The following is an 18,686-nucleotide window of genomic DNA, read 5'->3' as shown; positions in this document are numbered from 1 at the left end:
ATATATATATATATATATATATATATATATATATATATATATATATATATATATATATATATATATATATATTGTTTAAAAATGGTTTCCGCAACTGACACTAACTGAAATTTTTTTTTTCTTTTGTTTTCACAAAAAATTAGCAAGGTATCTAATATATGTAAAACAACATAATTTCAAAAAATTCATTGTTCATTTTGTTCACAAAACTGAAATTGTTTCCAATAATGAATAACATACAGCCACGATACAATAATAAAGAAACATTCATTTGGGAATTCATTTTTAAGGGACCCTTTTTTTTTTTACATAATTATAAAATTGCACAAGGAAAAAAACCTCCCATAAAATTGCACATTTGTACTTATACTTGTTTTTCTTCTAGATAAAATGCATATTAAACCTCCTTTTAAAAATGCAAAAGATCCTACTTTTAAAAAAAAATATAAATGCAATTTACAAAATCACTACATGCACATTAATTGATGTAAAAAAAAATATCACTGTTACTGTACATGTGCATGGTACTCTTGTCTCAATTTTTTTTTGAATTACAGTGAATATGTACAATATGATATAGCCATAGAGCTTACTGCCAAGAAAATTTTGATTTGTCAAATTTTCACCACGATTTTAAGCGAAGTTAGTGTCTTAATAAAAGAATAGAGGTGTTAAAATATTATGTTTAGCACAGAGCGGGTTCTGCTTAAACACACAGAAATTACAAGTTTAGTTAGATGCCGATCAATTAACGGATGTCTAGGCGGTAAACAATGTTCACCTGCATGATCAATTAACTAGGAGGAATTTATGACAAACATTTTACAGGTTCACAGGTGCACTGCTTGGTCATACGATTAACAGTACGTTAAGAATAGAAAAACATTAAAGATTAAACGCGCCGGGAAGAAAGACGTATGTGACTTCACCCAATTTATGACTGATAGAAACCTTTAAATATTTAGTCAAAAACTTAATATGTTTCAATTAAACACATTACGTCAATGAATTTTGACAATTTGATTGGAACTTGGTCCCTACCACCTTCATATGAATGAAATGAGTATTTTAAATAAATAACTTTACATTTAGCTTTTAGAGGTCCTAATTTACATTGACAGGAACTGGTTTGTGCTAATAGTAACTTTATAAGTTGGAAAACGTTCTACATTTCATGTACACAAATATATCATCAAATTAAAAAAATGGGATTGAAATCTCTGCACCACATAATTGGTACTGGATTTTAAACTGATTTTGTATTATAGCGTATACTCTCAGTATAATTCATGCCTATTTTATCATATAACAGAAACATGCACATGTACATGTTTCATACACATGTAACAATATTTGTTTTTTACAGTACAGAAAGTAAATACAAATTATACAATTATACAAAGAACGAATCATGATACAGTCACACATAGTAAAGTCTAAAATGCAGGTAAATAAACATTTATTATATTCGACTCAAACCCCAAGTGGTTTTTACTTCATACAATCAATTAAAGATCATCAGTTTAGAATTATAAATTGCTTTTTTTCAGTATTCATGTATTGGCGCGAAATTAAAAAAAAAGAATTAACTCTAAAAGTTCAATTTGCACGATTTTTTGGTATGGTTTGTAATTATGTAGCATTTACCGAGATTTTTCATTAATTTGTTTGCTTAATTATTACATCAAGATTCGTTGATTCATTGATTAAAGTGATGATTGATATTTTGTTTCTGTTTGAAATCGTTGCTAGTATAATCATTTTACGCATATACCGGTAAGTCCTTGTGATGAGAATTGCATATGATATACCTCTTGAGGTACGAAGTACATATATTATTGTCTTGCAGATAAGACACGGCAACATTTCTAAAAAGGAGTTTGAATAACAAAGATAGTAAGAGAACGATGTTGATTCTAATGAATGCCCTTCATTCAACATAAATATTTTATGTTTCTGTAAATAATGTGTAAATCTGTTCGTTTTTCTTTTTTTGTGTTAGTTACTTGATTGTGTTTAAGTACAGTAAGGTTGGAAAGCAGTACATGTTTTATCAATCACCACTTGAGCATTTAAAAGCGCACATATTCCTTTTTCATCTCAGATGTTCATTACGGATCATTTTAGGCTCTTTTTTATATTGTCTCAAATGAAATAGATGCAAAGCATTTAAGCTGATAAAAGTATAGAATGTATCCGGCTGTCGTATTGTAATTTACGATTCAAAAAGCGTGTAACATATGTTCAGTAAATTTTAATAGCCATGATATTTTAACTAAGTTCGTTGGAAAGCTTGATATAATCAGACTTAACTCAATGCAGTGGATTAATTGTTGAATCAAGAAAAATAACTCTTAGTTACCTCTATTGATATTTTCAACCTGCAACAATTATCGATCCTGTTTAGTTATAAGGGCAATCGTTCATGCGCAAAAACCAGCTTCCTTTTGCAGAAAAGAAAGAAAGACGTTTTGAGCATTCATTTCCTTTCTCCCTTTCCATTGTCCCTAGTTTTGACCGGATGTTTTATACCATGCTATTTTAATCCTTGTTGTTTGATGTATACTGGTTTTTTTAATGATCATTTTACGTAATGGTGTGTGTACTTTGTGTTCTTCCGTGTCAAATCCTTTTTATCACGGCATAACGCAGAATCCAGTTAGGTCACTGTTTCCCTTAATCCGTGTTGTCTATAGACATTGTGACTTTGGACAAGTGGTCGAACTTTGTATAAAACCTGGCTACCCACTCCTTTCTGTTCAATGTACCAAGCCATCCTGTTTTATTTAAAACGTCGACGTTGACAGACCATTGTGCATATTCCATTGGTATTTGTACTTTGCTTGCTTGAATTTGTATGAGTTACCCATTTTGAACATTTATTAATTTTTTTAATGTTTAACTCCGTTGTGACCGTTATTTAACCTTTAAGAACTGAGTTCATTATCTCAATACGTATGATGGCACATTTCTGCCCCCTACATGCAGATACATTTTCTCAAAATGAGCCTTACTTATGTGAGCATGCAAAATAATTATGTATACTTGCAAGATAATTATATTGACATACAAATTACGAGTCGTTTAAGTAAATCGGATAGTTACGTAGTTAAATTACTAGAGCGTGTTGGCATAAATATCTTGGATGTTAACATAATTAACTTGAATGTTTATATAAATTAGTCTCATGTCAACATATATGTCACATGTACACATCACAATCTGGCATGTTGACATATGTAAATTACTTGCTGTCATAATTATGTTGTATCTTGCATCTATGATGTCAAAAACGGGCGTTAGTAAGTGATTTTTCCTATATAAAAATTAGATTCTCTAATTATATCTGTAACTTGTCAACATAATCAACATAATTATCTTGCATGTAGACAATCATCTGGCATGTTGACATAATTTTTCTTGCAGGGTACAGAAATATGCCACAATAATTACAATATATATTATAAGTCCTATATAGTGTATAAATTGTTTTTTTTACCATTCACCATGCTTTAAAATAAAGTCATAAAAGAGACTGTCATCATACTTGTTTTTATTTTTTTTCAGTGACAATACTTTATCTGGGTTGCAGTAGGGCATACGTAGAAACTCGTACCATCGTAAAGAAACTTTACATAGTTTCCTGTTTTCTTTGACAACATACAACACACAAACAAACATCAAATCAAAAGCTATAAGAGCGCAAATAAGAGAATTTCCCCCTAAATTTGTATTATGATAATAACAGAAATGTATATATCAGCATTTTATACTAGTACACATACTGTTGATGGCAGGCAATTATAAAAATTGAGACCTGAATAAGGAAAACAATACATGTTTTATCGACTGTTTGATTTTTTAATCAATGCTACAAATTTTTGACGTAAATCATGCATATTGTAATCTAAATATACCTTTATTTTATGATATTTTTTATTACTAAGAAAAAACATATGAATGTCTGTTAAAATCCAAAGTTAAAAGGAAACGCATCTTATCAAAAGTTTAGAAAATGATTTATTTGAAGCTTTATCTAGATGATAACTTATTTAAATCTTGCACCAGAAAGACTGCGTGGTATGTTAACATATTTTAAGGTCATTAGTACTACAATTCATAACTTCTTTTTTTAACATCACACGTTCTTTATGAAGCTGCAAGTAAGATTTACATGTAAACGTTTAGTTATTACTGCCAAAAATTGTTATATAAGTAATATATTCGTCCAATGAATGACTTCTCTATTAAATGCATCCTTGAAAACATTTGCTTATTCTCATCTAGATCAATCGAAATACAAATAATCATTCTCATACAAATCACCCCTCCTAATACTTTGGATTTCCAGATTTCGATAACGATATACTCCTGACATCTTTCTGACAAATACTTGTATATGTTGATCATTTTATGAGGTGGAGATTACATCATACACATTGTTCTCTGAAACAAAGAAGAAACATTTACCATTCAGACTAAAACAGATAATGCTATTACAAATTGTTTATTTATCATTGTTTTATAGCATTCATCATTATCCGTAAGATTACGAAATACCTTTTTCAAAAATATCATTTAAAGGTAACCTTAAAACGAAACTATATTATAAACGTAATGATTTTAATTTTTCCATCGCCAACTTCTTTAACTTAAGTAGCAATATTCCATCAACATCTGCTTATGGGCTTAATGTGTTTCAGCTTGTTCGTTATGCAAGAGCATGATCTACATACGAACGATTTCTTAAACGTTGCAAGCTACACTAACAAGATGTTGGATAAAGAATATCCGGAACCTCGATTAAACTCATTTTTACAGAAGTGCTATGGTCAAAACAATAACATTGTCAAGTACAATGATTCATTAAGTCGCATGCTGTCTGATGCGCGGTCCGTTTCTTATACTGGTTAGACCATTATTTATACACCAGATTGATTATGGTTTCATCCTTTTTCATGATTATAAGCCTGAGCACACGGCGGGTGCGACCAGTCGGCAGGGGATGTTAACTCCTTCTAGGCCTTTGATCCCAGTTTTTATCTTTTTAGAGGTTCATGTTGCTCTGCCTTGAATTTGTCTTTCGCAATATCTTGATTTTTGAGATGGTTGACATTATGGTAATGTCATTTTTATGTAAATGATTTTTACCTGGCTTTGCAGTTTGTGAATCATACATATCAATTTCGTTCACTTTGCTGTTTGCTTTGTTTGTCTTGCGAGCATTTCTGAAACGAATCAGAATAAACATATCAATTAATTTATACGTTCCACACAAATGAATACAAAGAATCTAGAATTTGGTATCTATTGCAAATTTTAGAATTACAACCAATTATGTATGAAGTACATCTATATGCATATGTATATCTCTCTTTTTGTCAACATGTTTGCTTCTTTTATGTTCTTGTTAGTTGATAAAACTGATTGTTATTGACAAATTGAAAATATATTTTGTAAAATATTGATATTTTTATGAGAGAAATAACCATTTTTGTCATTGTTGTTTTCATCAAAACATGTCGTTTTGTATGATTTTATAGATTTCGTTTTCAGTACTTTTTCGACTTAGCAAATTGAATAATGAAGGCATCTATAAGCAATTTTGCTTTAGAAAAAAAAGGTTGTTCAACGGTACTGTTTGATGCAATTTTAATTTAAATTATATCACTTGTTTGTCGTAACTATTTTTTTAAAAATCTGAATTTGTTTACCAAAATTGATAAACATTGAATTTATAGCAACACATTATATTTTGTTTTTTAGGGGTTATGTGAATTTGGCATTTAATGATATCTTATAGGAATACGAAATTTTCCATGTCATCTTTTCAGTGTTCTTAGGCTGTTTTCATCATGTTAAAATTGTGTAACGGTAGAAAGATTAATTTATTAAAAAAATATTGCTAAGAATGTGGCATAAGTGATACAGTTATGTTATTTATCTTCTGTAGAAACACTTTTATTTATGAAAATACAAAGACATTTTAGTTCATATAAAGTACTATGTAGACATCCATTTATTAAGTGAATACCTTAAGATTACAACACCGACTGCTATGATTATTATCAGGACGACAATGATGACAACAAGAATACCAATGACTGCAATAAACGGCGTGGTGGGATCCTGTGTCGATCCTACTGAACCTATTAATTCAATAATATATTTATCTGATTTAATAATAAAAATAATGATATAAATGGGTTCATTACCGTAGATTCTTAGACACGTGGCCTGAAGATCCCCAATTAAGGTAATGTGTCAGATACACGTAAAAAAATGATCAATTTTACTTTATAACCAATGACACTCTTTGGAATTAGAAAAACTGGTGGTATAAAAGTATCCTTTTTTTTTTTTGTTTGTTTGTTGTTTTTATTTATTTGCTTTTGTTTATATATTAATAAGAACTAAAATAACAGCTTAGTTCGACTGATTTATAATCTAGAAAACAATACGAGGCAACATTACCGAGATATAAACATACTTCTTTATCAAACAATTTTTTTTTTTAATACGAATTGTAAAATCAATGTAAATTTGGTTGAATCATTGATCACTTTGCTAACCTCATTTGTATTTCAAATGTAAAGGAAAAGAAGCCTTAGATTTGAAAAGGCAAGACGCTTACTCTCTGAGCACATTTCTCCTCTGTATCCTTCCATGCAGCCACCAGAACAGCTTCCGTTGGTATGGAAACACTGCTCAGCCTTGAAACAGTGTCCACACTTATGTTGACATTTTAAACCGTACTGCCCAATACCACAAGCTTTGGTTGATTAGAAAGAGAATGGAGTATCTTAGCAGCTATACTAGCGTTATAGATTCAATTATTCAGTTATTTCACTTATTACTTGTTAAACATATATAGTAATGTAACGCCTTTTTTTCTTATCAATATTTTGTAATAAACATTTGTATAGAAAAAGTTATTGCAATTAAAAATACTGAGCATTTTAAATCCGGCTTTATATAAAATTGATATATTCATAAAGTTCTTACTTTTATCACAGAGATGACTCTCCCATCCAGGAGCACAGTTTCTGCATCCCCCGTCACTTTTATTACAGATTTCGTTATTTAAACAGTTTTCAGTGCATGTATGCGTACATCGAACTCCAAAAGTTCCATTTCTGCATTCTGAAATTTTAGGCAATGGAAAACGTTTGTTTAATTTTACTAAAGTATTATTTTAAATTGATAAACACAACAGATTCAATTTTTGACACTTGATTATTTCAAAGTGATTACACACGTTTATCACACTTATCTGTATTCTGCCATCCTGGCATACATCCACTGGGACAGGTGCCATTAATGTTGTTACAGGTGATATCATCCAAACAGTGTCCACATTGAAACAAACAGCTTTCCCCATAATTCCCATCATCGCATTCTTAAAAGGCAAAAAAAAAAACACAAACAAATAAGCATGTTAACAGACAAAGGAAAGCAGAGATTGGCTAACACAGATGCGTTGCATGTTTCTTGATTTGTCTAGCAGATATTTATATGCATGAAGTTATATTTATTTTCTTACCAATCATATCTCTGACAGAAAATGCAAAATACGATTGATATAAAAAAGAACTTACGTTCATTACATTTGGCATTTTGAAATCCATTCGCACATTTGCTACAATTTCCAAAGAAGGGATTACAAACTTCATTATTGTGACAATGATCACTGCATCGGAATTGACAGTTCCGCCCATATTCACCAGGACTACATGCTAAAAATTATACAAAAAATAATTGATCTAAATTTATTCGAATACGGGATTTTATATACAAAATGACACACAAAGCCATATCATTAAATAACAAAACTTCTTTTTTTTTTTTTTTAACAGGATATGCATTACATCGAAAAATGATTATTATTACGTGTGTGTGATGAAAGCAATTTCCAGCAAAACCTCTTTATTTTTTTTCTATTTGTTTTTAGATAGTATCATATTCATCATATTTTGAAGTATTAAAAAGTATATCGTCTTCGAATATATGATGCAAATTATATTCATTGGTAGTCATTCCGCATTAATGCTCATTTATTTTATCATGTTGTGTTAATCATCAAACTCGAATTTTGCTTTTAAACAGTTACCTGTTTTGCATGTATATCCTTTTAATCCTTCATTGCACCCATCCATACAAGTTCCATTAACGTTGTCACATGTTTGGTCATCTAGACACTTTCCACAAGTTTCCAGGCACTTTCTTCCAAAATAGCCATTTCGACACCCTTTATCAAATTATTATCAAATTTAAGTAATTAGTAAAAAAATTGTTTGAAGCGACTCAAAACAGAAAAAAACAAAATGGCTTTTCAACACCAAAACAACGCACTCATTTGATCTCACAAAGTTTCCACTATTTTGATTTTTTTGAATTGATGCAACTAGTTTAACCTTACTCTCCTTTTATTGTAACTGAATCATATTCATCATGAAAATACATCGATGAAACCAATCGATATTCCCATTGTGTTGTTATTTGATAATCAATATAATTCATATATTTTACATTGATATTATCTTAATATATATGATTACGGCTGCAATCTTACGTGTTTTGCAGAGACCTCCTATGAATCCATCTTGACAACCGTTAACACATTCTCCTGTTGTTCCATAACATAACTGATCGTGACAGAACTGACTACAGCTAACGTTACACGCATTGCCATACAATCCAGAGATGCATTCTATAAAAAAAAAAACAAATCACACTACGTTAACATATACAGTGAAGCTTCTGAATACCGGTACCTCTTCAAACCAGCACTCTTACTACCGGCTGATTCAAGAAGTCTGGATCAGCTCCGTTTTAATTTCTTCATTACCTCCTCAAACAGGACAACAGGCGATCTTTGTCATCCGGTCTGTAATAATCATGGTAATCACCCTCATAAAACCGGCATAAATACAGAAAGACAAAGACACGCATGTGACAGATGGTTAATTGATCGTTAATTGATACGTATAGTTAGTACGGATGCACTACGGAATGGATACAAATTGATACATACAAATTACTTCGGATTTATACGGATTTAAAACGGACTTCTATGTATAAAACGGTTAAGTAAGTTATACAAGTATTGTAACGTTTGGATATGATAACAGACTGAAAAGACACAGGTCAATACTCATTGCCACAAATAATGCCAGATCACTTCCGTAGCTAGTCCGGCATTTAATTCGTAAATATATGACTGGGGCATTAACCAACAACCCCTGTACACCTGCTATTTTGTCTGACCTGGCAACCTTCTGGTTTAGAAAATTTTCACTGTATAATGTATACATGTTTCAAAAGATTTATTAGTTTGTGTGACTATGTTTGTCTCAAATGTAATAAAAAATATCTCAAAGGGTAAATAGTTTTCAGTGCAAGTCCTCTTTGGTGTGTGTTTGTTTTCTTTGATGTGTTGATTATATGTAAACACAAAGAATTGTGTGTTCATAATATGCTGTATTTTATCATTTTTTCTCTGGTGAGACGTTTTCACAAGGTAAGAGTCTCGTCATGGCAAATGATTCTCAGCATGAACCAGTTTCGAAATGTCTCTGTATATCATTTATTTAGATTATCTACATCTGGATCGCAAAAATTGGTCACTGCTAAAAAGCTTTTCTCTGTTAAATCCGCGGAATAAATTCGTTCCGATTTAATGTTGTTAATATTTTCAAAGTAAATCCAGTAAAATGTATCAACGTATCGGTTTTTCTGGTACATGTAAGGAGGCAATGGGAGAAAATGTCAACAACGGAAACATAAATGCAATTTAGCTGACATCATGTTTCAGAAAATAATTTCATTTCCATAGAGTTTCAAAATTTGAATCGGTGTTAAGTATAATATATTATATTGCTTTTTAAGTTTTATTGTATAATATAGAGGTTGATACATCACCAATGGACACCCATAAGGGTATTTTGTTTCAATAACTCACCACTACACATAGGCGATTTAAAACCAGGAAGCGCACAACCATCACCATCACATTCTCCAGTATCAATGTCACAGGTTTCACTATTCTTACAATGACGACATGTTTTAGAGCAGTTGACGTCGTAAGTTCCTGTCTCACAACCTTGAAATTACAGATCAATCAATTTTGACAGAAAATACAACTTCCTTAACCAAATGAATATTAGAAATTATGATAGGAATAACTCAGTACACCTACCGAAAATCTGAACTTCACATATTTCTAAAATTGGAACATTATTTATTGAACGTCGTTCATGCGGCTGGTAAAACCAAACATATCTAGTTGTTCTCTTACAGTCCTCCTGGATGACAGTTGGTAATGTGTGTAACATACCATCAGTGAAGCACGCATCTGTTGAACCAGATGATACGTCTGATGTGTTGGATACACGGATACTGTAACCTTGTAGACGTTCTGTGTTTTCTACTGCACTGCCTCCTGAATAAGTAGACATATATGTGATGTATTCATAAAGCAGCACCCTTGTTAATGTAAGTACAGGGTCAATTTATTCAAATTCTACCATTTACTTAAACGGTAGTTCGGAGTAAAGCGTGAAAATACTTATTTTGTACGATCACTAATAGTAGTTTATCAGAATACTGATAAATATCGAAGTACAGAAGTACTGTTGGGAGCTGATTTCATCGATTATAATCAATTTTAAAATCAACGATATGTTATTTTGCATGGCAGGTAGTTTCTAATCTGTATTTGAATTACGCACATTTTATAATATGAATTCTCGAACTTTTCCGACAAGAATTTTGGGAAAACCCCATATGAATCATTTTGTGTACTATTTAAAGATAAATGAATTCCATCAAACTGTGTATCAGTAATCGAAATGTTTCTTAAAATTGTACACGTCTGGATCCAAGCAATAATGAACTCTTGCCTCGTTCAACCAGACGTTCGGCTGTGTCCGTTAATCTCCGACTACCAAGAGAGACTCTCTGCTTGTCGGGGATTTACGGATACAGCCGAGCGTCTAGTTGAACAAGACTAAAATGAACTCTGGCGTAGAAATACATACGACTACACAAATAATTAAATTGTTCGTACTATATAAAATCTGACTATTTTCAAGGTATTTATAAATACGTTTCCTTGAAAAACAATGATACATCATACAATACACCGAATTTATCTATTATTTTCAAGATCTAAGTCTTGTCAGCGGTGAAGATTCGTGCTTAGGTCCAAACACTGTTTCACTTTCGGTTTGCCAGAGTAACTGCATAGGAGAGTTTATTAAAATCAACACCCAAAAACTTCCGAACAAGTAATTGTATCATACGTCCGTATATAATAAAGGATAGTATGCATACTTTGCTACTTTTACAAATAAAAAATACAATTCTTTATCTTTCATTTTCAAACAAATATCACCACGAACCTTTTAGATCTATATTTTTGTGGCAATAATTACTTCAGCATAATTAAAGGTAATTAAATATTCTATTAACTGTGTGTAGTTAATCCATTTGCATTTTTTTTCCTAAACGTGAAAAAATGTTGATGGTACTGTAGCGTAGTGTAGCGTGGTACATGTAACGTAATTGTAAAGTTTTACTATTAATTTTTATTAGCTTTATTTTTTTTTTCTTTTGGAACTTACCTTTGAAATGTGTTTACTTACTAAAATATGTTTGTTACTATATATTTAATTACAAAAAATAATGATATGTATGATTCGAAGTTAATAGGATACAATGACATTATAACCTTGCAGACCAATCTGAAAGTAAATAAATTTAAGATAAATAGTCGAAAAATAAATATTTGATATCAATTGCTCTAGATAGCAAGTATACATGGTGGGTTTTCTTACAAGCTACCAATAACGGATTGGTCAAGATTTTATCTGCAATATCATCATGTGATGTACACACTGCTTGTCATGTCATTTATAATGATCAATCAAAATGTAAATGTAAACCTTCATAACCATCAAATGTAGATATTTCAAAATCATATAACCTGTTAATAAAGCAAGCCTTTCAGTTTTCTGTGTTTATAGAAACAGAGAAAAATCTGGTTTTAAATTATGTTTTGCATCCCAAAGTTCAACTAGTATTGTCTAAATCTTGTGAAAACCAATGAAAATTCTAGATCAAAGGTCTAAATTTGGGTTTAACTTGACAACTGCCCTTTCTTTTTCCAAGTTGTTCAAACAGGTTTAATAAGTTTGCACTATTAAAATATGTTCTCCAAGTTTTTAACTTTGCTATCTTTTTTTAAAAAGGGATTTCATTTTACAATGAAATTGATTAATGTTATATAATGGACACCAGTTTGTTGATATGTTAATGAAAATTGTGTGTTATCAATTCTAATCAAAATATTTTCATTAAGGACTATTTGCAAAGCGTGCGCTTTGTCATTCATTCGCTAATTAATCAAAGTTTCGAAATATACGAATTCCATAACATTTTATCATTTCGTTTATGCAAAATATTTTGTTGTTAAAAAAATAGAGAAAGATTACCAAGCGAGTTGTCTTTTCCATGATATATACTCACTGTCATTCCTGTACCAGAATTTTACAGACTTTATACTTCTAACGGTTTGTAGATCGATTCGTAGCCAAGCCTCTGTGATACCCTCAATATCAGCTGTATGGAAACATGCTGTATAAGTCTGACTGAAGTTTCCATCCACGGTCCTGTTTGGCCAGTAAGGGTAAGGCCCGGATGGTAATTGAGAAACATGAACCCGACTACTGTCAGTCTCTGTTCTACCGGGAACGACAAACTGCACTGTGTTGATAAAAGTATTTTCCCTTTCATGAAAACATTAACCATTTTGGTGGATAGTTATCATTATAAAGTCAATATTTTCTTTCGAATACATATGCATCGCTCTACTATTAGCTCTATTAATGAAACGAAGAATATTGCTCTCAATTTTATGAAAAAAAACAATTGTTTTAGCAACATTAATGATAAGCTTTGTTAAAACATATTTATTTTATGTAATAAAAAGTTTGATTTCATTCATTTATCACATATAACAGAATAAATAATCATGACAGAGAATACACATAAGATCCTACTTACGAGTTGACATTGTAACAAAGCGTCACGAAAAAGTTTACATTCGGAATTCGTCATCATACACAGTAAAAGTTCATGCCATGTTTTTCAACAAATTTATGTTCATATATAATTCATTCATATTGCATGTCTACCATATTGATCGAATTTAAAACGTTCTGCTTTTCTGTTCGTTTCGATCCATAAACGATTCAAACGATTTGAATACCTAGTCTCCGAAATGCCCGAGGAACAAAACCTTTGCCCTTGAAGTTAATTCTTATAACTGCGATAGATTTCCTCTAAAATATCCCTCCTGTAAATCTGTTTTTTATCGCTTTGTTTTCAAACTTCAAACCGCTCTGTGACTTTAACTTCAGCAGAAGTAGTAATATTCCGCTGACCTTTAAACGTTTCTTTTAAAAGTACGAGTGAATACTCATTTGTTTATCTTAATTTTATAGAAAATGATCTTTTTTTAAATGAACGTTAGTTCTAGTTACTATATTAATAAAATATGTGTGACATTATTTAACTATTTTTTGTAACGTCACGTTAATTGAAACAGCTACCCAGTTCAACAGCAAAACAAATGTACAGCAATTTTATTGTTATAATTTGTTAAACACAGGATGAATCTCTGCCATTCAGTCAATTGAAATATGACTGAATGGTAACTGAAAGTTAACTGGATGGATTAGCTATGCAGTTAGCCATGTAGAGCCATGTAGGTCGTTTAATCATTGTCTTATATAATAAAAAAAATCTTATTGCATACTTACAGTAACTTGAGACCGCCATAACATTCAGTAGAAGCACATGAAGACATAATTTCTTAACCTCCATGTTTAAAAACGATAATTGATTGTCCTTTGTTCGTGTCTCAACGAAACAACATTAACCAAAATAGTTCGTTGTATATTACAATTAAACTTCCGTGTACTATTCAATATATTTACTGTGTAATCTCCTCATGCGTGTTATGAAGTTATGAATCCGTATTGCGTTGTTAGATAAAGCAATGAAATCTTTAAATGGATAGTTCAGATTACATGTTTTACCATCATTTTTTTATAAAATGCATATCTGTGTAAGAAAATGTTTTATATTTAGTAAGTGTGGTATAGATATTATTTCTTCATGCCTCTTTAAACAACACAAAAACAGGGTTTTTAATGTCAACGTAGGATATTAAGTGTGAAAAATGCTTGGTGAAAAGTAATTTTCTCAACAAATTAGCTCAGATTTTAAAAAATCCTGATGTACATTGTCGAAAATATTTATGTATGGCAATATGCGATAAACTTAATTTGGAGGAAGAAGCTGGCTGCATAACACGATTAATATGGTACGTAGCTTAATGTAATACGTTCACATTTATGAAAATTTGAAATGAAACCAAAAATTTTTTTTTCTCTATTTTTCACATTTATTTTGATAATCAAACCAGACATTAAAGATATTGATGCAAATGTAAAATCTAGTCAAACATTTATTATATTGCTCTCTCAAAAGATGTAATTGTTCAAGTTTGTACAAGATAAGTCACTTCCACATTTTCACTTATTATCAACCCCATAAACATGTCTCTTCACTGAAAATGACTTGAATTCATTTAATTCCTTGGTCGACATATCAGTTTTGATCGCTCCTTGAATAAAAATGGGGTATATATACCGAAAAAGGACGTTATGGTCGGATGTTTTCAATTAAGGCAATCAGTCAACACGGACTTCTAAATGCATGAACTTAGCTGAAATTACAAGCAATAAGGAAAAAAAAGGAATGTTTCTTGAAAACAAAAAATACAAATGGTATCCAAAATGTCTTTTACAGATAGGATTGCCTTACTTTGCTTGCAACTCAAACACGTTTGTCGTTCAAAGAGAGTACATAACATCTACATCGTAGATCGGTCGAACTATATCTCCATCATAGTGAAAAAGCGATTGTTAATCCATTAATGTAGCAATGTGTTGTCGTTTTTCTCAGTTTCTACAAAAACACTCTTTTTTATGACGGCCATGCTGTCACTGGACGATATACGTATAATACAGTGTATGATTTGAGCAAATGCAATGATAAAACAGAACACAGCAAAACATTTATCAACGATTGAGGATATTGAAATATGTTCTTTTCTTTTTTTTTTCTTTTTTTTTCGTCTTTCATTTGATGTTCTTTATCAGTGCAGTGTATGTCATTTTTTTAAAATGTTTTTCTCCAATGAAACGTGTTCAGGTGTGTAAACACCTTAAGGCGATAAGGCATGAATTGTGCTGTCCGCTATTAAAAAGGAGTATGTAGCGATAAGCTATAATGGTATACTCCAATATCAGCTGACATCATTCTGATAAATAACTGTATAGGGTATAGGTTGTTTAGTTTATTGGGAGACGATTACATCATACACGTTGTTTTCTGATGGAAAGAAAAAACATATACAGTGAGGAGTAAAACAGGTCATGTCATTTTTATGAAAGAACTCTTTATAAAATGTATCAAATTAGAAAAAATAATAAATATGTATTTGTCTTTGCAAATTAATAGCTTTTTGCTAAAAAATCCTATTTTAAAGTTTAAGGTCAAGATCCAGTGAATGAAAGATGCCTACAGGTTTATGAAATTAAAGATATCAATTCTATTAAAGATGCTTCATAAAATATCTTTGTTCATGGGATGTACCGGGGCTTAAATTTTTGATAAGCACAATGAAAAATCATCTTTTAACAACCATCTTCTATGAAATATGAAGGATAGAATTAACAAATCTCGAAGTTTTGTCCATTTTTGACTAATGAAATATATCTAGAATGCCTACACTTTCTTCAAAAACGGCATTAAACAAGCTCTGGACCTCCTCTTTAAAATGAGGTCAAATTGAATATAGGTACCGGGACTACTTTTTCCGTGATGAAATAAAGAATGTCAAAATATTGTTTTATTTTCTACACGATTCTTTTAAAAAGCCGTAAAATACGGGAAAAGATTCAACAATTCACTTACGACGTCTGTTTCCGAGGACTTAGTTAACTGCAAACTTACATCATTTGAAAGTGATTTTTACCCATTATCAATTTATCTTTTTGTATTGGTGAATAAAATGTTCCTTTCTAATGAGTAGGTACTTCGTTTTATAGTGTATTATCAATAGTACAGTGCCTGCAACGTTTTTTTTTTTACAATCCTATCCTATCGTATCGTGTATCAATCATATCGTACCGTGCGTGTATACTTTTCTATTGTGCATTAAACCTATCCTATCTTGCGTGAATTCTATCAGATAAATCGTACAATTTTAGTGGGTTTTTTTTAATTATCCTATCGTGTTAATCCTTTCAAGCCATTTCATAAGCAAATACTTTTTTTTTAATTTACAAGTCGTACATGCGCCGTTTACAAAAATTTATCGAACAAGAAATGTAAAATCCTACCCAGCATTGTATCATGATAATTTGTTAAGAACAAAACTAACCAATATCACATATTAATCACATCTGTAAGCAGTGGAAATAAAAAAATTAATGTTCTTAAGAGCAAGGTAACATATTTACCGGTATATCGAATATACTAAATTGTACGCGAAGAGTATACCTGCGTAAACATTAACCTGCATGTAATATAATTCGTTTTTAAGCATCTCTTTTATTTTTACAAAAACAAAATTATTTATGATATAATTCATATTTAACTAACACAAAACTTAGTCTTTTAATTGAACCTGGTATTGTCCGTGTAATATATCAGACTGTGATGTTGTATGTTGTATGTAATATAGGGCGTTTTAAATGCATCATTTTTTAAACAAAAGAAAATAATTCTATTCATTCTATAAAGGATGCAGCGATGATTAACAACTCAGCATTTGTTAATAACAGGTGATTCCACTCACACATTGGTTTGTACGTGATCTTTCTCAAATTTTGCCGTCAACAGGCTAATCGTGAAGATCGTTTTTCGAGGTTATACGTTTATCATGAGCATTGTTTATACTTTTCTATCGTGTATCAATCCTATCCTATCGTGCGTATATACTGCTTTGTCGGGCGTTAATCCCATCCTATCGTGCATGAATCCAATCTTATCGTTTATCTTGTAAAAAATAACGTTGCAGGCACTGTATAAGATGTTACCCTCATGTAGCGATAGATTACGGAAGACCTTATATAACAAGACATTTAAAATTATTCTTACCTGGCTTAGCGTTTGGTGAATCATACATATCAATATCGTTTACTTGGCTGTTTGTTTCGTTTCTCTTGCGAGCGTTTCTAAAACGAATTAGAAAAAAACTAGAGGTACTGTAAGCAAGCTCACAATTGATATCCGCGCTAAGAAAATAAAACATAACGCGTGTATTTCTGCTAATATAGAAAATATTGGATGAATCTTTTTCACTGTCCATTTTCTATAAATAACAACTGCTCTATTTTTTAAAACTGTAAATGCTTATAGGAGTAAACAAACCAATTTATATCCTTTAATTCCATTTTATTTTAAGTTAACTGTTAATGCATTAGGATATTTGCATCCTTCCGTTAACAACCATGACTCGAATCAAACGAAATCCAGATGTCAAGCAGCCATTTAATATTTAAGCATTTTGAATTATTGGTATACTGAGCCCGATTTGTTTCCGAAATTATTTTTCACACATTTTTCCCCAAGAAAAAATTTCATCGGGGCAGGCCATTTTCAGAGAGACAGGGATGAGAATCTAAAAATAATTTAATGTGGCCTGAAACAAGCAAGCTTTGTGTCAAATTTTAGCTTCTAATATTTCCATTAATTCAAGACATGACACAGACAGAATTTAGCATTTTTGCAATAATGACCTTGAACTTCCTCAATTGACATTTTCTGCCAATGACCTTGACCTTGCCCGAATGACATTGGGTCAAGATCATGACACACCCTTTGGTCATAAGCAATCTTTATGTGAACTAAGAACTTCCAATGTTTCTCCTTAAGAAAGATATGGACCGGACTCGAATTTTGCATTTTTTCTGCCAGTGACCTTGAGCATGCCCGAATGACATTGGGTCAAGGTCATGACACACCCTTAGGTCATAAGCAATTTTTATGTGAAGTAAGAACTTCCAATGTTTCTTCATAAGAAAGATATGGACCGGACACTAATTTTGCATTTTTTCTGCCAGTGGCCTTGACTTTGCCCGAATGACTTAGGGTCAAGTTCATGACACACCCTTAGGTCATAAGCAATTTTTGTGTGAAATAAGAACTTCCAATGTTTCTCCATAAGAAAGATATGGACCGGACACGATTGCACAGACAGACGGACGGACAGACGGAAAGACGGACGGACAGGGTGATTCCTATATACCCCCCCCCCAAATTTTTTTTGCGGGGGGTATAATAACTAAATATTATAGGCTCCACACGCATGAATACAAAGACTACGTAAAAGTTATGTATAACTAATATCAGAATTTAAACCTATTACCTATGAACTATGTGTGTATGCATATGTCTACCAATAAGTTTTTGGGTTTTTTCAAAAATAGTGCTGCTTCTTAATACTTTTTATGTTAGTTGTTATACTTGACTGATGAATTGAATCTGAAATATATATAATCGTAATGTTTTTCTGGAAGTAAAACTGCTAATTTCTCTTTTCCTTTTTC

The 18,686-nt window shown here is 31.3% G+C and overlaps 1 protein-coding gene across 1 annotated transcript in view; it reads right to left on the bottom strand.

Annotated features, from left to right (window-relative positions):
• Window positions 1-3,905: 3,905 nt before the first annotated feature.
• Window positions 3,906-18,686, bottom strand: part of LOC128171676 (multiple epidermal growth factor-like domains protein 10) — a 33,061-nt gene continuing 18,280 nt past the window's right edge. The window contains exons 5-14 of the mRNA XM_052837450.1: window positions 9,962-10,102; window positions 8,573-8,710; window positions 8,111-8,248; window positions 7,599-7,736; window positions 7,259-7,399; window positions 7,006-7,143; window positions 6,635-6,772; window positions 6,035-6,149; window positions 5,152-5,228; window positions 3,906-4,446 (exon numbers count right to left, since the gene is read on the bottom strand). Of these exons, the coding sequence (XP_052693410.1) occupies window positions 4,412-4,446; window positions 5,152-5,228; window positions 6,035-6,149; window positions 6,635-6,772; window positions 7,006-7,143; window positions 7,259-7,399; window positions 7,599-7,736; window positions 8,111-8,248; window positions 8,573-8,710; window positions 9,962-10,102 (1,199 nt within the window). The 3' untranslated portion in view covers window positions 3,906-4,411. The remainder of the gene's footprint in view (window positions 4,447-5,151; window positions 5,229-6,034; window positions 6,150-6,634; window positions 6,773-7,005; window positions 7,144-7,258; window positions 7,400-7,598; window positions 7,737-8,110; window positions 8,249-8,572; window positions 8,711-9,961; window positions 10,103-18,686) is intronic.

The sequence above is a fragment of the Crassostrea angulata genome, chromosome 2 (assembly GCF_025612915.1).
Source record: "Crassostrea angulata isolate pt1a10 chromosome 2, ASM2561291v2, whole genome shotgun sequence".
Taxonomy (NCBI): Eukaryota; Metazoa; Mollusca; class Bivalvia; order Ostreida; family Ostreidae; genus Magallana; species Magallana angulata.
The sequence above is the reverse complement of the archived record's forward strand: the minus strand, read 5'-3'. Positions and strand labels throughout refer to the sequence as shown.